Consider the following 23,636-nt stretch of genomic DNA (forward strand, 5'->3'; position numbering starts at 1 on the left):
CTTATTAACTTGTCGTAAAGCTAGAAAAATACAAGCTCAAATGTCATTTGATAAGTGAATAACTGAAATTTGCAAGCCTATAAGTCAATGCCAATATTATTTTCCAATTTTGCAAGGCTCACACTTAAACCCAATAGCATTAAAAAAAGTATAGGTTAACCGACATGTAACATATAGAAACCGATGCAAAATCGGATTAAGCAAAATTAATTGAAAAAAAAAAACAAAAATAATCCATTAAGAAACTAAAGTAACCATAACCAAACGTTTTAAAACTGCACTGCCCTATGTACACTTTTTTATATCAGAGTTTCCAATGAATTAACTACCCTCGCCACTACTATCCAAGTTTGTGACTCAAACTGCATTAATTATTGCAAAAAATAGAACTTTAAAGATTTTATGGAAAAAATGACCAAAATGTCCATTTAACTGATCAAGTTAACAAAATGTCTATCAAATGTGATCCTGAACTAGCTGCTGCTTGTGAAGTATGGAAGATGATCAAATTTGAATTCACTGCAGTGGATACTAGTTGATTGAATTCCAGGCAATGGATACTTTGGTTAAAGATAATAAGATATAACATTCGTTCTCTTAATTGAATTTCACCACAATGGATACTACGGCCAGAACAACCACTTTTTTCCAAGACCGCCCACCAAAAATCCTGCCGACTCGCCACCTTTTTAATCATTAACCGACAACATTTTTAACCAAGAATTCACCACTTGTCCATTTTTTTAAATCCCATCGAGTTGACATGGCTTCTGGATAAGTCGACATATGACGTTATCTTGTTGGCTGAAAATCCCGCCGATTAATGATTAAAAATGTGGCAAGTCAACAAGACTTTAGGGGACATTCTTTAAATATTTGTCAAAGTGAATATTTCGTAAATTTGTCCAGTAAAATAGATATTACATTTTTGTAGCGTTGTAAAAATCTTGACTAGACGTCGATTAATCCCTGATTAATCACTAGTCGCTACTTTAACGACTTGTTGCTGATTAATCCTCATTTGTCCAAAATCGGTCAAAACTGAAAATTTTATACATAGAATTTAGAATACAAATGTATATTTGAAAATTTACATATAAATCAAATCCAGTTAATCCTGACTAATCCCAACCGACTAACGCATAGCGACTTCTACGACACTTTATTTCGTTCATATTCCCAACAATAATAACAAAGGACTTAATTCGTCACATTTTAAAACTTCATCAACACAAAACCCTGACTCCGTTAAAATAACAAACTTAGTCTCAGCCACACCACCGTCAATGGAGAGTAGCAGTGGCAGCACAAACGACGTCGTACGGTGGCGTGCAGAATACGCCATTGCTGGCAACGCTGAAGCTCTTCAAGCTCTACGAGAACTCATAACGTATCCTATTCTGTACTCTCAACAAGCCAGAAAGCTAGGCCTAAAGGTATACATATATATACACACACTCACACTATATAGTTATTATTATTATTGTGTAATTAGAGTTCGTGATATTATTGTTATTATTGTGTAGTGGCCTCGTGGATTGCTGCTGTACGGTCCTCCTGGTACTGGAAAGGTATTTGATAATTTCAAATATATGAAATTGATTCAGGATTAAACCTATCTTAATCGGTGTTGTGTAATTCGGTCTCGAGTCTGACTCAGTTAACTTACAGAAAGCTTGAGCTCGTGAGCAGTTTTTCAACCTCGAGTTCGGCTCGGACTTGAGCTCGTTTATTATTTACATATTGTAATTTTACACTTAACATTAATTATATGAGATTTTAGGTTATTTCGCAAAATTGATTTATTATTAGCCCTAGCTTAATTAGTGTTGTATAATTCGGTCTAATCGGTTCGAGTTCGGCTCGTTTAACTTACAGAAAGCTCGGGCTCGTTTTGAGCTTTATTTTTAAAGCTTGAGCTCTGCTCGTGAATAGTTTTTCAGGCTCGAGTTCAGCTCGGACTTGACTCGTTTATTATTTATTAATTATTTTATATATATATAACATATTATTTACTTAGTTTTATCATCATGTTATACGTAACATTAATTATATAAGATTTTAGGTTATTTGGCAAATTTGATTCGTTCATAATCGGTCTAGGCGGCTCAAGTTTGGCTTGTATAACTTAGATAGAGCTCGAGCTTGTTTCGAGCTTTATTTTTAAAGCTCAAGCTCAGCTCAGACTCGGCTTGTTTTGTAATTGTTTGTTTGTATTTATAACTATTTATATGTAACATAAGTATATTATTTACATACTTTTTTATGCATAACATTAATTATTATACAAATATATATTATATAAATATATATTAAATAAAAGTTATATAAATAACTGGCTCATGAGCTAGTTCGAGCTTGATAAGAGAAGCTCGGGCTCGTTTACTAAGCAAACTTGTATTTAGGCTCGAGCTTGATTTGAGCTTTTATTGCGAGCCGATCTCGAGTAGCTCACGGGCTTCTTGGCTCATTTAGACCTCTATAGGCGGTCTACCGAGTATTCGGTAGGCTGTCGAGGCGATTTTCTTCAACTCGTCTAACATTGCTCGTAATCGTTCAAACTCGGTAAAAGCGGATTTCCGCTGTTTTCACGTATTTAGCGCCGAATTTCGCTGTTGTTCTCCGTTTTTCGCTGTTTTCTATGGAGATACCTTGGAAGACGAGAATTAAGTAATTACAATGTTTATAATATTAAAGAATGAATATAAATTTTCGTAATACTTCAGCCAATGGCGTAGCTTTAGTTGGGGCCGGGGCCTCCGTTTTTTTCGCTCGATAGTGTAAATTTATCCCTTTTCGGCTGAAATTTTTTATATACAGTGTAAATTTACCCGTTTTCGACTGAAATTTTGAGCCGGGCCTCCTCGGTTTTTTGCTCGGTAGTGTAAATTTATCCACTTTTTGCCCGAAAATTTTTATACATAGTAAAAATTTACCTGTTTCCGATCGAAATTTTGAGCCGACCTCCTTTTTTTTGCTCGGCAGTGTAAATTTATCCTTTTTCATTCGAAAATTTTTATACATGGTATAAATTCACCCTTTTCCGACAGAAATTTTGAGCCTGCCCCCCTCTAGGCCTCTAGTCTATGAATGTTTTTATACATATTGAGTTCGGCCTCCTCGACGTGTATGTCCAAGCTTCGCCACTGACTTCAGCAATTGTTTATGTGAAAACACTATATTTGATAACGAATTTAATGCGCCTGTGGTTGTGAATTTTATTGATGTTGTTTCTGTTGATATTAGACTAGCTTGGTTCGTGCAGTTGTTCGTGAATGTGATGCACACTTGATAGTTCTGAGGTATTGCCTTTTGACTTTATATGCCATTTTTTGTTAATCAGAGTTTTTGATTCATAGAATTATTGATTTTTTTATATTAAAACACTTTTTTCTAAGATGTTTATAGAAGAAGATATACAGTGGTGAGGCCATTTGGTATTTTTGGTGATTTAAGTTAATCTAACTTTGTGTTTCCTGCAGTCCACACTCTGTCCACAGAGCCCATGCTGGTGAAAGTGAGAAAGTTTTGCGGGATGCTTTTTCTGAAGCATCTTCACACATCAATTTAGGAAAACCTTCTGTTATATTTATAGATGAAATTGATGCTATCTGTCCCCGTCGTGATTCGAGGTACATGGTATTCTTGTACTCGTTTTGTCTCATTCATGATACTCATTTGTTTTGAATAAGTTAAGCAAATAAGGATTGCTCTACATTTAGTTTAGCATCTGGGTTAACTGCTTGTATATTTGCTGAAAATATGTCTCAAATCACAGGAAACAGCAAGATATCCGTGTAGCATCTCAGCTAATCATGCTTATGGACTCAAGCGCAACATCAACATCAGGGGCAAATGTTGTGGTGGTGGCATCAACCAACAGGTGAGGCTTGATCAACTCACTTTGTTTCTTTTGGTGGTTGCATTTATGTGAAAGTGGGTCGAAATCGTGTTAGTCTTTCTGTTAATATGAAGTACGGACAACTGTAGAGCATTGTATAATAAGCATCTCACAAATAGCTGAGGTGATAGATTTACTTTTGTTAAAGTAGTTCAAACTGCGGTGCATTTTAGTTTTGAATTTTTCTGTATGTTACTATGTTAAAACCACATAAATCTTTTACTCAGGAAGTTTGACTTCAAAAATGGATATTTTTAAGTTCAAACTGCTTAATATTATTACTAACCCTTTCTACTGCACCTTCCATTTGTGTTCTTTATATGACACAAAGCTGTATCCTGATGATAAACGTAAACAGATAAATATATAATAGATATTCTTAGGTTATCTTATTTTTGTTTAGTCTTTATTAGAAAATAAATTCAGTACTAGTTGATCAACCGTGATGCTTTTATTTATAGTTTCCAAATCATGTATATAGTGGATTCAGGTTATATCTTGTTCAACAATCAAATGGGTAAAATACAAAAAGTTAGCATCATGTTTTAAATAAATGTTATCTTGTCTTGCCAGAGTAGACGCACTCGATCCTGCACTAAGAAGATCCGGCCGATTCGATGCTGAAATCGAAGTCACAACTCCAAATGAGGAAGAACGCCTTCAAATTCTCAAGGTAATAAATAAAATTATTTCAATGATTTCAGTAGCATTTAAATAACACTTGCCAAAATGCTACATTCTTCAGCTATATACAACGAAGGTTCCGCTGGATCCTAGTGTTAACTTGGAAGTTATAGCGGCTTTGTGCAATGGTTATGTTGGAGCTGATTTAGAAGCTTTATGTCGGGAGGCTGCAATGTGTGCAACGAAAAGATGTTCAAATGCAAATGAAGAAGCTAATGCTTGTAGCTTATTAATGGATGATTGGAACATTGCTAGGTCCATTGTGGGCCCCAGTATTACAAGAGGTGTTACTGCTGAAATTCCCAAGGTTTCTTGGGATGATATTGGGGGACTACATGATTTAAAGGTCTGTAAAATGATTATCTTCTCAAAATGGATATCCTTTTGTCTATTATTGGTTAACTGCGGCAGAATGGGTGGCTCGCGTGGGTACGGTAATGGGTCAAAATGGCAACTTTTGAATGTTTTGTGTCAAAATAAAAATATATTTTGCCAGTGAAAATCTACTTTTGAAAAAGTTGGTTTAGACTTTAGGAGGTCGTATGCTTTAGAAATATACCTTGGGAGTGATATCAGGGGAAGGAGCAATTTAAAGGTTTGCAAAATGAGTATCTTGCCACAACTAGGTCTGTAAACGAATCGAATTTTCATTTATAAACAAGCGAGCATGAAGAAATTTTTTTGTTTGTTTATGTTCGTTCATTTAAATTTTTTTATGTTCTTTAGTTTACGTTTGTTTAAGTTCTTTATTATTTTCGTTTAGTTTTTAGTTCCATTACAATTTAATCTAGTTTTAATACTCCATCCGTCCCATTTTAAATGTCCATTTTTCCATTTTTGGTTGTCCCAATTTAAATGTCATTTCTATACATATAAATTCAATTTCCAATTGTTCCCTTACTATTACTTATACTAGATGTTTCAATTTCCAATTTTTGGTTGTCCCAATTTAAATGCCATAATAACTTAAAGGACATTATTGTCATTTTGCTGCTCATAAAATAAAATGATCAAACATTTCTTAATTTGTGTGTTTTGGGTCCCATGACATTTAAAATGGAACGGAGGGAGTAACATTTTAGGTCCTAAGTCTAGTTTAATACTTCCTCCGTCCCATTAAAAGTGTCCACATTTCCTTTTTTATTTGTCCCGTTACAGATGTCCACTTTCAAAATTTATTTGCCAATTTCCAAGTTCACCCTTAAACACACACAACTAACATTAATAAACAATATTTATGGACCCAATTTCCAAGGGCATATTGTCATTTGGTAAGCAAAAACAACAATAATTTAATCTACCTTAAACTTTGTGTTTTTCAAACTAAAACACTTTGACCGGGACAGAAGAAGTAACATTTTAGGCCCAACACGATGCTCACAACTTTTAATTAGTTATAGCTCACTCAGTTATGTTCGTTTTGTTTATGTGCGTGAACTGCTTGTTAGTTAATCTTGAATAAAAAGAATAAATTGAATAAATCATGGGTCAATAAAGAGTAATTCTAGGAGGAGTGATCCTAGGAGCAAGATTAGGTTCTGTTATTATTTAGTCTTTATGGCTGAATAATTTTGTGTCTTATTTTTAGCAAATTTCCTTTCTTAGTTACCTAGCCTACCTAATATAAAAGGGGCAGTCCTGCAGCATTGTAATCAACACAAAACACAAAAATACTTTTGTTTGCTTTCTTTCAAGCAATAAGAATCGGGCTGTCTGTTTTGTTTTCTCTTGTTCTTGATTTGTGGTTTTGATCCAATTGTCTTCAATTGGTATCAGAGCACCAGGTTAAGAGTGTTCAGTTGCTTGAAGGCTCAGTCTTTTTCGACGGACAGAAGAAGAGAGTATCTCAGAAAGCAACAGAAAAGGCATGGCAAATCCAGCAAACCAAGGAGGACCAAGAGAAGCAATCCATGGAGGACCAAGAGAGCATACCTTGTCATTGCAATGCCCGATTTTGACTCCCTCAAACTACACTATCTGGGCTGTCAAAATCAAGGCTATTTTCAATGTACATGGTGTTTGGGAAGCAATCGAACCAGGGGCTGGAGTCGAGGTTGATCCGAAGAAAAACAGCCTTGCGATTGCATACTTGTATCAAGCAATCCCAGAAGAACTAGTTTTGCAGCTTGCTCATCTTGAGCAGGCAAAACAAGTTTGGGATGCTTTGAAGGCAAGATTCATCGGAGCTGAACGAGTTCAACAAGCCCGTTTGGGGCTGTTAGAAACAGAGTTCGAGGCATTGAAGATGAAGGAAAGTGAATCAATAGAAGACTTTGCTGGAAAATTAGGAGAAATCGTATCTAAAACAAACAGCCTTGGAGGGGAGATGGAAGAAAAGAAACTAGTTCGCAAGTTTCTTGGGGCTGTTCCTGATCGGTTTCTACCAATCGTAGCCTCAATCGAACAATTTGCTGATCTGGATACTATGTTATTCCAGGAAGCAATCGGGAGATTGAGAGCCTATGAAGAAAGAATAAAATCAAGTACTAAAGGTGGCGACCAACTCCTATTATCCTATGAAGATTGGCAGAACAGAAACCGCGATCAAAAGGGTTCTGGTCGGGGACGTGGGTCTGCTGGAAGGAGTAATAGAGGCCAAGGGAGAGGCAGAGGTCGATCATCTTCGAATGGTGCGAAAGCTGAAGAACGACAGCATTCAAAGGGGAGGGATAGATCAAACTTGAAATGCTTCCGATGTGATGGGAAGGGCCATTTCTCGTCTGATTGTCCCACAAAACGAAGAGATGAGGCAGCAAATCTTGTACAAGAAGATGGACCAGCACTGTTGATGACAGTTCATTCAGAAAGCAAGAAGGAATTTGTTTTTCTAAATGAAGATAAAGTGATTCCACAGCGGTATGATCAAGAATCAAAGGAAGATCACACATTGTTCCTTGACAATGGTGCAAGCAACCACATGACGGGTAATCGTGCAATCTTTTCCAAACTCAATTTCAACACGGTTGGAAATGTTCGATTTGGAGATGGTTCATACGTGAACATAGAAGGAAAAGGAATGATTATCTTAGCATGCAAGAATGGTGAACAAAAGATTCTTGAAGATGTCTATTACATACCTTATCTAAGAAGTAATATTCTTAGTTTGGGCCAATTTACAGAAATTGGATATTCGGTTCTCATGAAAGATGAGTACTTATGGATGCGAGATGCAGAGGGGAGACTCATCATGAAGGTGCTAAGGTCTTCAAACCGGCTGTACAAGATTGATTTGAAGGTGGCAGATCCGGTTTGTTTGCTGTCAAATTTGAAGGACGAGGTTTGGGTATGGCATGCCCGACTCGGGCATCTCAATTTTGACGCCATAAAGCTGTTAGAAAACAAGAATATGGCAATAGGAGTTCCAAAGATTGAGCACCCAAAACAGGTATGTGATTCTTGTCTTATTGGGAAACAAACTCGAACCCCTTTTCCGAATCAAACAAGTAATCAAGCCAAGAAGCCTCTTGAGCTAATTTATGCAGATGTGTGTGGTCCAATCTCTCCCTCCACAAAAGGTGGAAACCGGTATATGTTTCTAATCGTTGATGATTATAGCCGGTTCATGTGGGCTTATTTGATCAAGACAAAAGATGAAGTCTTTGAATGTTTTAAGAGATTCAAGAATCAAATGGAATTGGAGCTTGAAACAAAAGTTAAGAATTTGAGAACGGATAATGGTGGTGAGTTCGTTTCTCGTGCCTTTGAAGACCTTTGTAATCAAGAGGGGATCACACATCAATTCTCCGCACCATACTCACCACAACAAAATGGTGTGGTGGAGCGTAGAAATAGATCCATTTTGGAGATGACACGGACTATCTTGAAGGCTATGGAACTTCCACAAGATTTATGGGGAGAAGGAATAAGGCACTCTCTCTATATCCTAAATCGAGTTCCTACAAGAGCTTTAAAGGACAAGACACCGTATGAAACTTTAAAGGGCCGAAAACCAAACCTAGATCAACTCAGAATTTTTGGGTGTGTATGTTATGCAAAAATAATGACTACACATCTGAAAAAGCTGGATGATAGAAGCCGAAGACTAGTGCATCTTAGGTGTTCAACCAAACACTAAGGCATATCGACTTCTAGATCCAACAACAAATAAGATCTTGGTGAGTAGAGATGTGGTGTTTGAAGAAGATACAAAGTGGGATTGGTCAGAATCATCAAGCAACAGTGCACCAGAAGTTACAGAATTTATTGTGCACACTGATTCTGAAACAGAAGACTTCTCATACTTTGATGCATCTACGGCTGACCTAAACCAGCCATTGGATGATCTGAGTCATGAAGAAAACAATTCTTTTGTTGATTCTTCAACTGGGTCAGATTCCAGCAGCCCCATGATGGCAGTAACAGGTAGAGGACCTATCCTACCAAGGGAACCAACTGATGGTGAAGGCGTGGGAGACCCATCTATGGCTGAAGATGAGGTGTTTGATGACACTCCAATTCGGGGTTATAGATCTATTGGTGAAACTTATGAAAACAGCAACATAAATTTACTCCTAATGGAAAATGAACCCAGAAACTACAATGAAGCTGCAAATAAAAAGGAATGGGAAGTAGCAATGCAGCAAGAATTGAAGTCGATTGAGAAGAATGACACGTGGAAGTTGACTGATCTACCACAAGGTCATAAACCCATCGGTTTGAAATGGGTATTCAAAGTAAAACAAGATGCAAATGGAGCAGTTACAAAACACAAAGCACGCCTGGTCGCAAAGGGGTATGTACAACAGTATGGGGTCGATTTCGAGGAGGTGTTTGCACCGGTTGCAAGAATGGAGACCGTGAGATTGATCCTCGCATTGGCAGCCTACTTTGGGTGGGAAGTACATCATTTGGATGTAAAATCTGCATTCCTCCATGGAGAATTAAAGGAGGAGGTGTATGTAACCCAACCGGAAGGCTTTGTGAAGAAAGGAAAAGAAAACCAAGTCTACAAACTAAGGAAGGCACTCTACGGTTTGAGACAAGCTCCTCGAGCATGGAACACACGCCTAGATAACACCTTAAAGTTGTTGGGTTTCATAAGGTGTAAACATGAGCATGCTGTGTACAAAAGGGTGACAAACAAACAATTGTTAATTGTGGGAGTGTACGTAGACGACATGATTGTCACCGGGGGGAGACAATCAGATATAGCAACTTTCAAGAAGGAAATGGAAGGCCGTTTTGAAATGAGTGATCTAGGATTACTCCAATATTACCTTGGCATTGAGGTAAGCCAAGGAAGTTGTGGCATATCTATAAAACAAGCTGGGTACGCTCGCAAACTACTGAATCTAGCAGGACTTGCAGATTGCAATGCAACAAAGTTTCCTATGGAGCCTGGTTTGAAGCTGTCAAAGAAAGATGTTGGAGCTGAAGTTGATGCAACCGAGTATAGGAAACTGGTGGGGAGTCTTCGGTACTTAACCCACACCAGACCAGACTTGAGCTACTCAGTTGGGTTCGTAAGTCGTTTCATGCAATCGCCACAACAAACACATATGCAAGCTGTCAAACACATTTTAAGATATGTTAAAGGGTCGACTGAACTTGGGATACACTATCCTAAGAATGGCAGCAAGGAAATTCTCGGCTTTAGTGACAGCAGTCACATGACCGATCTAGATGATGGTAAGAGCACAACAGGCCTTGTTTTCTTTTTCAATAATGCACCGGTAGCATGGAACTCTCAGAAACAGAACACTGTAGCTTTATCCTCGTGTGAAGCTGAATTTATGGCAGCCGCTACCGCAACTTGCCAAGCACTTTGGTTGAGAGGCTTACTTGCTGAGATAACAGGCTGGAAGGAAGAAATGGTGACCATGAAAGTTGATAACCAATCCGCCATAGCACTTATGAAGAATCCGGTGTTTTACGGAAGGAGCTAACACATTAACACGCGCTACCATTTCATACGGGAGTGCATTGAGAAAGAGGAGATAAAGGTTGAACACATCAGTGGGAAGTTGCAGAAGGCAGACATTCTTACAAAAGCTTTGCCAAGGCAACAATTTGCTGAAATGAAAGAGCTGTTGGGAATGAAGATTATTCAAGATTAAAGGGGAGATTGTTAGTTAATCTTGAATAAAAAGAATAAATTGAATAAATCATGGGTCAATAAAGAGTAATTCTAGGAGGAGTGATCCTAGGAGCAAGATTAGGTTCTGTTATTATTTAGTCTTTATGGCTGAATAATTTTGTGTCTTATTTTTAGCAAATTTCCTTTCTTAGTTACCTAGCCTACCTAATATAAAAGGGGCAGTCCTGCAGCATTGTAATCAACACAAAACACAAAAATACTTTTGTTTGCTTTCTTTCAAGCAATAAGAATCGGGCTGTCTGTTTTGTTTTCTCTTGTTCTTGATTTGTGGTTTTGATCCAATTGTCTTCACTGCTCGTTTATACTGTCAACAAATGAATATAAACGAACAGGAACAAGGAAACCTCGTCCGTTTAATTGTTCATGTTCGATCGTTTGTTCCGTTAAGTTAAACGAATGAACATGAAGATGCTCCGTTCATGTTCCATCTTTTTGATGTTACCAGTTTGATTTGTTGGAATCTTGGAGATACATTTTTTTTTACCTAAATCAACCTGTCTAAGAATAAACGGTTACCACATCCACTAATGTTGACTTGTTGCATGAAGCAGAAAAAACTGAAGCAAGCAGTTGAGTGGCCTTTAAAACATTCTGAAGCATTTTCAAGGTTAGGCGTGTCGCCTATGCGTGGAATTCTTCTTCATGGACCACCGGGATGCTCAAAAACCACTCTTGCTAAAGCAGCTGCTCATGCTGCTCAAGCCTCTTTCTTTTCGTTAAGGTTTGACCGCTTAACTATACTATATTACTTGAAACTGTATAAATTATAAAAGTTAATTGTTGATTAATCTGCCCTTGATAATTAATATCTATTATATTTAGTTAACAAAATAAATGTAATTACTGTTTCTGTGAGAAGTTATGTTTAAGGTTATAAACTTATAATGAATTATGCGATTTATAAGTTATGTTTCAGTGGTGCAGAATTATTTTCAATGTATGTTGGAGAAGGCGAGGCTTTATTACGTAATACATTTCATAGAGCTCGCCTTGTTGCACCAAGCATTATCTTCTTTGATGAAGCTGATGTCGTTGCAGCTAAACGGTAAGTATTCACCAATGAGCCCGTTGTGTAATGGGCCAAAATGCATACCTTTTTGTTTCGGCTGACCCAAACACTTATTTGTTCAAGTTTTATTTGTTATTATAAAAATAACTTGAGTCATCAAGTCAAAACTTAATGAAATCAAACAGATTTTGGGTCCAGCAAAATAGTTTTTTTTAAAGAGTGAACTGCGGTTTTCGTCCCTGTGATTTGTCCAAATATGCGATTTTAGTCCAATAGTTTCAAATTTGCGATTTTCGTCTCTATGGTTTCATTTCACTTGCAATTAAACCCGAATTCACTAATCCCGTTAAGTCTGGTCGTTAAACCCATTAGCTTGCCCTTCACGTGAGGGACATATTTGTCCTTTTTTTCCCAAATACACCCCAACCCTTCACGTGAGGGGGCTTGTGAATTAGGACTGAGGTTTATTAGGGGAGAAAAAGGACAAAACTGCCCCTCACGTGAGGGGCACGCTGATGGGTTTAACGACCAAACTTAACGGGGGTTGGTGAATTCGGGTTTAATTGCAAGTGAAATGAAACCACAGGGACGAAAATCGCAAATTTGTAACTATTAGACTAAAACCACAGATTAGGACAAACCATAGGGACGAAAACCGCAGTTTACTCTTTTTTAAATAATGTAAAATAGAATCTCATCTTCAACCTTTGTTGTAAAATATGCAGAGGAACCGGTTCAAGCGGGAGTACAACAGTTGGAGAAAGACTTCTATCTACCCTTCTCACTGAAATGGATGGTTTAGAAGAGGCGAAAGTATGTACACCGAAACATTTCCAAAATATTATATATAGTATACACACACATATATAGGCATGTGTGTGAATAGTTAATGCTGATATTTAAAAAAAAATTATAGTTTAAAAACTCTTTGTTACATAAAATGATTTGGAAAGTTTTATGCACTAAATATACACTCTGTGACTTTCAACCCGTTTGGACAATTTGACCCGTTAGAGATTAAACCTGAATTAACTTCTTGCACTAATTTTTATTTTCTTTCTTATTTATTAGGGAATACTTGTATTGGCTGCAACTAACCGACCACACGCAATCGATGCTGCTCTAATGCGACCTGGACGATTCGATCTTGTAATAATTTTCCTTATTAACATTTTGGTGAAAACAATATTATTATTTATGCTATAATTAACTTCCAAATTTACAGGCGCTATATGTGCCCCCACCAGACCTAGAAGCCCGATACGAAATCCTTCGTGTCCATACACGCGGTATGAAAATTGACCCCGACGTTAACCTCAAAAAAATAGCTCAAGAAACCGAGCGTTTCACTGGAGCCGAATTAGAAGGTTTATGTAGAGAAGCTGGCATTGTAACCCTCAGAGAAGAAATAACCGCCACTGTCGTACATAACCGTCATTTCGAAACAGTTAAAAGCTTGTTAAACCCGGCGTTGACTAGTCAAGAAATAGATTCATATGCATCTTATATGAACAAAAAAACAACCCAGAAACCGCCACGTCAGGTTGTGTATTCAGGTGGGCGAAAAGTTAAGTATACAAAGAAGTGGTTGTCGGGTTTGGTGGTTCTGGTTACGATGGGGGTCGTGGGCGTTATCGTGTTTTTCGGTTCAAGGGGTTATAATATGAACTTGTTGAAGAGTCCTACTTATGGAAGAATGGTGTGCACATAATATGTAAGTTTTTGTGTGTTAAGATTTTGAAGTTTATGTTGCTTGTTAGTTGTTCATTTAAAGGTTATTTTTATATTAAGAAAGATTTTAAAGTTTATTATTTAGTTTATTTTTAAAGGTTCATTGCTTGTTTCTAGTTCAATCTAAAGGTTATTTTTTGTATTAAAAAAACGTTTCGAGTTAAGTATTGTTTTAGTCATCGAGGTTTGCTCATATTCATAGTTTTAGTGTAAACTATTTATTTTTAGCCGTTTATTTTTCGTTTTGGTTTCGTTCTAATTCAGTCTCTTAAGTTAGACCCTGATGTTAACCTTTCTCTATGTGCAAGTCACATGATGGGTATTTTGATAAACTATTGTACATAAGCTAACAACTTTTGATGTGCGTATTTACAAAATACCCATCAAGTAACTTGCACATAAACGTCGTTTTTATGAGTATGAATTTTCATTCAAAATATTGAAATAGTGTGCGTGTGTGTGTATATGCATAAGAGATAATTTGATAACTATATTGAGCTTGAGAACTTTGATAACCAAAATGAATCACTCTTTTATTAAGGTTCATTGGATTTTAATAATCCCTGAACAATATTGACCGATAATAATCCCTATTTATTTATCGTCACCGACGGTTCTAAATTTTAAAAAGTTGCCCCCAGTGGTCCCCTGTTAAAAAAAGAACTTAACGACGTTATACCTTTTTTCCGAATTTCAAGCTAATGTTTTAGGGCTTTTGATCGGAAGGATGATACGGGTTAATTGATGTAAACTTAGTTCGAAATGGTGCTCCAAAACGACGAAATAATGATTCAATTCAAGTGTTCGAACTTACAATTAACAACAATTAAGGCGTTTGGATCACCGTTTCGAGCTAAGTTTATAAATCTTTTTTTTTATATTATGTTATTGGTTTTTAAATTTTGTGGTTGAGATTAAATCATAACAAAAAAATTGAGAGAGGTAATAAAGTTGCTAATCGCAAACTGATAAAGGTTGCGGTGATAGTTACAGTTGTTGCACCAACTGAAACAAGACACTTAGAACATAAAACCTAGATTAGGGAGCTGATCTCTACCCGAATCTCGTCTTCACCGATGCTAAGATGATCCTCCTCCAATCCCGAGCTTGAATTCCGAATCAAAGCACTAAAAATGATGAGATATTGTCTTTCTCTGTCTACTCTCTCTTCAAAAGTTGATGAAGATGCCGAGAATTAAGGTTTTCATGTTTAACTTTTTCCTTAGTGACATATAAACCCCATTTTGATAATTAGTTTTAACTTTCATAAATCAATTAAACTGCGTGTTATTATATTTAACAAAACTTGCATAAGATGTTACATGATGTGTCTTAATTTGGTTCACTACTAAAAGTTTTTTAACTGGGAAAACGGTTCTCACATTGAATCTTCTTATTTCTATTAGGGTGTGACGTGCCGGTGCCGGTGCCGGGTTGATGAATACCAAACATAACCATTTTATTTGTGATAAAAACATCAATACTAACTTTCCCATGCTTCACATTTGTGTAACCAGAATCCAACTTGTATAACTCATTTATCTAAACGTATAAATGGGTTGGTGAGTACCAATCAATATGAGAATGTGCTACCCTTTAGATATGTGACAATTTAATTAAGTGAGAATATTCGTTTAAACCTTTTAATTGCTAGATATGGAAAATTCTATTATTTGAAGATCAACAAAAATAGATCACCTTTTTTTCTTTAGGCTTCGTCTATTGAGACACCCCATTTTTCTGTTTAGACACTGATATGAGTTATATTGATCAATATGAGCCATATTAGCATATTTGTGTATGTACTTTTGTGTCTGATTTAGGGCCTAATATGCTCCATATTGGGCAATATGGAACATATTGGGAGTGTCAAAATAGATGTTTGGGTGTGCCAATATCACGATCCCTTTCTTTATTATGTATGTAAACCATCGATTTACAACTACACAACATTCTCTAAATAATTACAAATTTACAACACATTCTAAATGAATTACAACAACATTTTAAGATATTTTTCATGGGAGGTTAATAATCGTGGCGAGACATGTGCGAGTTGTGTAGTTGCACATGGCCCATAAATAAATCCGATGGGCTCATAACTTTCAAAAAAAGAAATATAGTTTATATATAATTTTGATTTTTAAATAAAAGCACAACAAAAACTGATTTTGTTCAAATAGTATTGTTTTTTGTACACTTAATCAGTTGTAAGCCCACCAATCGATTCCGACTATGGTTCTATGGTCCCGGCGACGTCAATAATTGGGACTTTTATTAGAAAAAGATTTCTAAAGGTCCAATATAAAGTTACAAAGATATCCGGAACGAAAATGTTGAGTTTTCCAGAAAAAAAAATGTGAATTTTCTTGACAAAAACGTTTTTTCGGAGATCCGCAAAAAACGACGTTAGGATTCTGTTAGTCACGAGCAGTTGGGAACAAATACTTTAAAAGTTGAGACCATCAGCAGTCAATTCACTTGTTGGGACTAACAACGACAAAAAGATAATAATAGTTGAGATTAAATAAAACCAATACACATTTTAATATTTAATTCATATAATACATATATAAAAAATAAACAATAAACCTAGCCACGTTGTGAAGCAGGGTTGACAACAATATGGAAACAACACAAATAATAAAAACTAGAAAACTATAAAAAAAATAAAAAGCGTACAACGTAGGAATGGAATGAACAAAGGGAATACCTTTCTTTCCCGTAAGTATAGCAAAACATGGTTCCACATTTGCACAAACAAATAAACAAACACAAATGAACAGAAAAGTTACTAAAATTTTGAATTATTTTACACTTATTTATAACTTGAAGAATCCACTTATTTTACACTTTTTTTGAGTTTGATGTCATCATTTTTTTTATTGATTGAGTGATTTTTGACGGGCGTTTCTAAAAGAAGTTTTTTGACAAAAACTACCAAAAACGAGTTGAAGCTGGGCTCTTTTGCAGGTGATGGGGCTGTTGGGCGTTGGGGGGGTCATTTTTACCCGAAACCCATCCCAAGAGAGCCCGTACTCGAACCTGAACTAACCTGACTTGAGAAACCCGAACCCAAGAAAAGTAGAGTGTTTTTATGAAAACCGACATGATTTATTAGTATTTTTATGCCTCCTTATTGTAACGTCGAAGTTGCACTAGGGAAGTTCCTTACTTTTAAAGTGTTTGAATCAAATACAAATGAATTTAACGTGCTAAACGTGAGAATCAAGTAGAGTAATAGAGCATTACTCTATGACGTAATTACATAATTACTATACTTGTATATATAATTACTCTACTTGATTCTAGCGTTTAGCATGTTAATTTATTTTGTACGTTAATTTTCCCCTACTTTTAAATACACTTGGTTTTTTTTTTTTTTTTTTTTGGTTTATAACGTCGAAGTTGCACTAGGAAAGTCATGTTAAAACAATATGCACATTTCACAGTCCATGTTTATTGTTTTATCATTCTTTAGTTTAAAGAAGATTCATGTTATATACATTGAACAAAAACTGTTTAATCGATTAATTATTGATAAACAAGATTAACTTAGACCTAAATTCGTTATTCTGGAACAATATAATCAAGCTCAAATGGCAAACCGCTACAAGAAACCGTAGCTTTTCTAACGACACCTGTCGGTATTGCTAAGCCTATCCCGACAACATGTCGTCGGAACAGAAAATCTCAAATTTGTTGATTGCAAGGCCCAAGTGTCAACCAGTAATACGCCAAAACAACTTTGACTAAACCAAAATTTGACTCAATATTTATCCCAACGACATGATATATAATTTATATTTTCTTTAAAAAAATAAATCATCTTAAATAATAACTATAGATAATTTAACTTTGGTTTAGCCTAAACCAATCCAGACCGAAAGTACACATCGCACCTGCATTTAATACGCTGGCAACCAACAACACGCTCGACACCATGGCCACACCTAGGACCCCTCATCCACTTATTCTTCTTGTAAAGAAGATCAAATGCAACATTGTTTTCATCTTTGTTCCTTTTAGTCTCTTCACATGTAAAACCATCATGCCATGAAACCTTACACATGTAACAAAATGGTTTCTTGCAAGTATTGATACGTACCCACGTTCCCATGCAATCCAACTATGCATATACATGATAGAAAACGCGGGCTTGGCTCTGCATGTTTTCATTTAGTTTTATAACTTCCTTTTATGCTATTATATTATTGTTCCTAATCACTAGAGTAGTGGGTTGGTTAAGTTATTTGTTTTTAGCCTATAAGTAGTCAAGCTTGTTTAATGTTTTGTTATGAATGAAAATACAGAAAATTGACAGCAATGTCGTGTTCTCTCTCCTCTATGTTCTTTGGAGTCTAACCCGCTCAAAGGGTCACTATCTTGTGAGATTAGCCATCTCGAATCAACTTCTATCATAGGACACACACATCTCTTCAACATCTGATCACCACACTCGTTCAAAATCAACTCCGGGCACTCTTTGTTAAGGCAACCGCTCGTTACTCGAACTCGCTCGCTCAGAAATTGTTCGGAAAATGCTCGCTTATTTTTTCGCTCGATTGTAAACGAGTCACTCTGCTTGGTTCGGTTTGCAAACGAGCCAAGCAACAAGCAAATGTCTGCTCGGTTCGGTTCGGCTATAGTATTTTTAATTTATTTATAAATAGTTATATAAGAACAAATATATAAATATATAGACAAAACATATAAATATAGGCTTACAATTTTTTTAACCCCTTTAATTTTTCGTATTCCGTCAATTTAATAGTTTTATTTGTTCCCTACGAGTTTTTAGAATACTAAAAGTTTGTTTAAATGATCATTTTATCTCACTTCAAACTTAATTTTAATAAAAATTTACAATCCATTACACGTTTGTCTAAAAACTACTAATTTATATATAAAATATATAATTTACAACCTTTAAACTTGTTTCTTATTGAAAACTTTAAAGTGAAAAAGAAATAGATAATGCTCGAAAGAAAATGCTCAATTCGATTTTGACTCGTTTCGGTTTTCGCTCGGTTCAATTTCAGCCTTACGGTTCGGTTGTAAACGAGCCAAGCAACGAGCAAACATTTCCTCGATCGGTTCGGCTCGGCTCGTGAACAACCCTACTCTAAACGCGTAGCACTTTGGATTCACATAGGGCGCCACACCATTTGTCAATTACTTGAATATAATTTGGTTAGTTGGTTGATGGGGATTTATATATAGTAAAGGATATGCATGTACCCAACATATATGAGTTAGAATATGAATACAATTATAACTACGTGATATAATGTTAATAATAACAATTTAGAAATGTTTAGAATTATCTTTCTTGTTAGTATTTGTACTTATCATATATATTTGAAGGGTGAGATTACCGTACAATAGTTGCTTAATGTACGATAGGTATGCGACACGCTCAAAGGCAAAAACAAAAACGCTCAAAGACAAAAATACTAAAACGCTCAAAAACGGTTTTCGTGAAGAAAAGTAGAAAAATGATCGATTAACGATTCAAAACTGTTTATTTCGGTGAACCAATGACTAATTTAATATGTATTGATGATTTCGAGTTTTTGTGATGTGATTTCATGGATCGATTTCATGAAGTATAAGTATTCTTGTACCTAATGTACGTTAATAAATTACTCCGTATTATATTCTATTTTTTCTCTATATTTGAATATGCATGCACACATAAAAATAAAATTAAATTGGACCTTTCGCAAAAATTGCTATTTAATCTAAAAAAAGTCACACTGAAAAACTACGTAAGTTTATAGTTTATACATAGTAATTTTGATTTTTAAATAAAAGTTAAAACAAAAAGTGATTTTACTCGAATAATATTGTTTTGTTTATTGTTCTCACACTTAATGTTTTATTATGGAGGTGAGGTTATAGATTCCACTCAAATTTGTTATGTTACCAATGAGTCATTGTGTTGTAGTTAATGTGTTTGTAATTTGTTATAAATTTCAAGGATGAAGAACTCGAACATGTCATGTTATGGACAAGTCATTTTGATGTTGTTCGCGTTATTGTAGTGTGTTATAAATTTCAATGATGAAAGCTCGATTGTGTTATGAAGAGGTAGGTCCCAGCAGAGCCCAGCTGGACCCGCAAGACTCACCTTGAACAGGGACGTCTGCGCAGAAACCAACTGGATCCGCAGGACCAACCATGCTCAGAGACGTGACGTCCTTACGCGCAGTACGCAAGCTGTTCCCGCAGGAAATGCCTCCCAATGGTGAAGGACTCCGCCTGTCCCCGCAGCCTCGGATACAAGCCATTAGGGAAGGCCACCCGCGCAGCAAGGCTACACGCACAAGGCACTTAGCTCTCGATCATTCAGTGTCACCTGAAGGAATGAGCAAAGCCGGGAACAATCCCGCACAGTGGCGGGAGGGGGAATACTCCCGCCCAAATAAGCCAGTCCGTACGATACGGGAAGATCTTCTGTACTGTACCTGACGAGGTATGGGAAAAAGATCTGACTAAAGATACGACAGCTTATGGACAACAGTATGGCGAGCAGCATGCTCCTACACTGTATGTCACTATTAGCCGCTGCCTACTCACCAACTCTTGTCACACCACGTGCGTAGCCGGCAGTTGGTGGAAAAGGAATAGTATACAGCAGGCCTGGTCGCTATCAGCCGCTACCTACCCACCAACTACCAGCAGGGCACGTGCGTAGGCCACTGTTGGTGGAACAGGAACACTGTTGCAGCCGGCCATACCTCCTTGGAAACCTACCTTCGGCTATAAATACCACAAATGGTATGATCATCTCATCTTATCTTATATCATCATATTATACCTGATATCTGCTCTAGCAATCTCTTAATATACATTTATATTTAAAGAGCAATCTAGTCTGATTCTCACGCCGGAGGGTGGTCACAAGGAGGAACCCCCCCCCCCTTTCTCAGTGACAAGCTCACGGTGTCTGTTTTGCAGGTTATCAGAAGAACCATCTTCTCAGGGTCTCACCCCTCGTGGGAAACATCTATCTAACCCCCAGGTTATCAGTAATCTGCCCGGGGTCCGGTTAGTGTTTCTTCATTGGCGCCATCCGTGGGACAAGCTAGAACATTTTTCTCCAGTTTTTTCAAACTTCTACAAAGATGGTTAGAGAAATTCCGGTAACCACAACCCCAGCTACTAGGGGGAATACCGGCAACACAGTTTTTACAAACACTACCCCGGTTACCCAAGCCGGTGCAAGTGAAGTAAATTTTACGAACACTACCCCAGTTACTCAAGCTGGGGCAAGTGCAGTAAATGATCGCCTACTGGGATTCACGGATACCCAGTTAGAGAAACGAAGACTCCCCCGCCAAACTCTCGATGAAGTTAAGGCATGGGCGGAGGCACGACAAAAGGAATTCCAAGCTGAGTTGGACGAACGCTTGCGTTCCGTCCAACAGGCAGACGAATTCGAAGAATACTTAGATGACTCGGAGGAATCCGACTCCGACGCAAACCCTCGCCATAGGGCAAAAGGGAAGCGTAAGGAAACGGAATCCCAACCGAAAAGGCATTTTGGACAAGCCTTCAAACCAAAAAGCACAGGAGGAAGTCCACGTGACTTCTCCAAAGCATTCAGACCAAACGTTGCAAATGCGGGAACGTCCAAATTTGCAAGGGACATTGCGGAAGCAATCGCCCCAAAAAGTGCCAAACAAATGTCAAGCATAGGCACATATGATGGTATATCTGACCCCGATGATCATTTGAACAGATTCATAGCGGGGGCAACCGTCAGTAGTTGGACGGAACCTACGTGGTGTTACATGTTCCAAATGACATTGGTTGGGGCTGCTAGAGCGTGGTTCGATCGTCTACCGGTCAACCACATCTACGACTGGGCAGACTTCCAACAGAAGTTTAGCCAGCACTTCAGCCAGCAAAGAAAGTATACAGAGGAGCAATGGACAATCCTCAAATGCGTTCGAGAGACAGATGAATCTTTGCTGGACTTCATCACTCGCTTCAACTCGAAGAAGCTAAGTCTGGGTAATATCAGCGAAGATCTTGTTCGCGCTGCCTTTATCCAGGGCGCGAACGACCCAGAGCTCATCCGCACCTTAACGGGTAAAGATGGCATGCCATCCACATGGGATGCCATCATGACAGCAGCTAAACGCTTTGCGGAAACGGAAAAGCAACTGGGTAGAGATCTCCCACAGAGCACAAACCTCTACACCCAGAAAACAAGGGAAGAGAACGTCCTTACCGCCCGATTAAACAAAAAGCGGAAGCTAGGCATTTGGCAGTCAAGGGTAAACTTTGACACCTCATCCGGCTTGCAGCATCGGTTAGGCGGAAGGGATAACGTACAGTCCAACAAGAACTCCAGATGGACGCCGCTCACCAAAAGCGTCACCGAGATATTCGCCACCGAGGAGCTCCCATGGCCAAAGCCTCAAATAATCCGACATCGCCACAATGCTGATCGGAGCAAGTACTGTGACTTTCACAGGACAAAAGGCCAAAACACCGAAGAATGCATAGACGTCAAGGACATGGTCGAAGCATTCGTCAGAGATGGGACGCTCGCGCACCTCGTGGCGCAATGAACGCTGAGCAGGCTGATGCGTGTAGAACCCCAGCTGGGGAAAACACAAATAAAATTCCAGCTACAATGTGGAGACTACATGCTGCGTAAAGAACGAGATCCCGAACCAGGTGCGTATCGGCTCGATGGCACTCCCATTCCAACAACATGGAAGGGAGCTCATTTACACAGTTTGCATGTAAATCAATTCCAAATTTGTAAAGAAAAGGCCAAGAGCCACTTCTAATGGAAACGATTCTCCTTAAAACATTGACGCTGATTATTTTACATCTTTATGAACTATCAACACGGATATGCCGGTTTTCACCGCATAAATACGTGGAAAGTCGTTGCGTGGGGAAGGCGGCAAAACCCGCATAAACCCAATAAACGACAAACCTTCACGCAGGTCAGTCGAAGGGGAAAAGTTCAGTCCCATTAAATGAAAGTGCCGGTCTATCCGCATGAATCATGAAAAAGGGAACTGAACACTAACCTATTGACAACCGCACGTCGAACGGTTAATTTATTCAACACGAATATGCCGGTTTTGACCGCATAAATACGTGGAAAGTCGTTGCGTGGGGAAGGCGGCAAAACCCGCATAAACCCAAAAAACGACAAACCTTCACGCAGGTCAGTCGAAGGGGAAAAGTTCAGTCCTCCCATTAAATGAAAGTGTCGGTTTATCCGCATGAATCATGAAAAAGGGAATTGAACACTAACCTATTGACAACCGCGCGTCGAACGGTTAATTTATTCAACACGAATATGCCGGTTTTGACCGCATAAATACGTGGAAAGTCGTTGCGTGGGGAAGGCGGCAAAACCCGCATAAACCCAAAAAACGACAAACCTTCACGCAGGTCAGTCGAAGGGGAAAAGTTCAGTCCTCCCATTAAATGAAAGTGCCGGTCTATCCGCATGAATCATGAAAAAGGGAACTGAACACTAACCTATTGACAGACGCGCGTCGAACGGTTCAAAACAATTTCTAACGGATGAGGAAAACCTACACGCAGGTCAGATGGTAAAGTTTAGCCATCCTACCACGTGCAAGTGACGGTCCTACCCGCACAATCACGGAAGAGGAAGCAAAACTTCACACCTATCTACCACGTTCAAAGGTTAACTTATCCTCAAAAGATGAGGAAAACCTACACGCAGGTCAGATGGTAAAGTTTAGCCATCCTACTACGTGCAAGTGACGGTCCTACCCGCACAATCACGGAAGAGGAAGCAAAACTTCACACCTATCTACCACGTTCAAAGGTTAACTTATTCTAAAACACTTGAAAAATTGCTAATTTAAACTAAAGTATGCAAGTCATACAACGTTTACAAAGCAAGGAACCCAACGAAAGTAGCGGTCTTACCCGCAAAAAGATTTATATTTCACAATGGTTGATTACAAGAATGGCCGGGTAACTACCCGCCTACAAGAAAATAAATCTATACAAGCTAAATCTATCCTAGCAGCGGGAAGGGATCTTCAGGATCAGGCTTCAGGGCCACTTCCACTTGGACCAGCCCCATCAGTAGAGCGTGGCAGTTCAAGGAAAGCTTTGAGGATAGCTAGCCCATCATCAGCAGCAGCAACTTTGTTTACCTTCTCCACCACCGGATGCGGGAAGGCGGCGTATTGATTTAC

The 23,636-nt window shown here is 37.9% G+C and overlaps 1 protein-coding gene across 1 annotated transcript; it reads left to right on the plus strand.

Moving 5' to 3' along the window:
• The first annotated feature begins 1,160 nt into the window (after window positions 1-1,160).
• On the plus strand, window positions 1,161-13,672 carry LOC143539176 (cell division control protein 48 homolog B-like). Its single transcript, XM_077032571.1, has 13 exons — window positions 1,161-1,436; window positions 1,527-1,571; window positions 3,247-3,302; window positions 3,483-3,632; window positions 3,779-3,883; window positions 4,475-4,574; window positions 4,647-4,931; window positions 11,234-11,403; window positions 11,599-11,727; window positions 12,417-12,504; window positions 12,763-12,840; window positions 12,917-13,520; window positions 13,552-13,672. Exons 1-12 carry the CDS (start codon window positions 1,287-1,289, stop codon window positions 13,400-13,402), a joined length of 1,842 nt encoding a protein of 613 aa, XP_076888686.1. The 5' UTR covers window positions 1,161-1,286; the 3' UTR covers window positions 13,403-13,520; window positions 13,552-13,672.
• The last annotated feature ends 9,964 nt before the right edge of the window (window positions 13,673-23,636 follow it).

Source organism: Bidens hawaiensis, unplaced genomic scaffold, assembly GCF_021521415.1.
Source record: "Bidens hawaiensis isolate Kalapana, Puna unplaced genomic scaffold, B.hawaiensis_p1.1 tig00011819_1, whole genome shotgun sequence".
Taxonomy (NCBI): Eukaryota; Viridiplantae; Streptophyta; class Magnoliopsida; order Asterales; family Asteraceae; genus Bidens; species Bidens hawaiensis.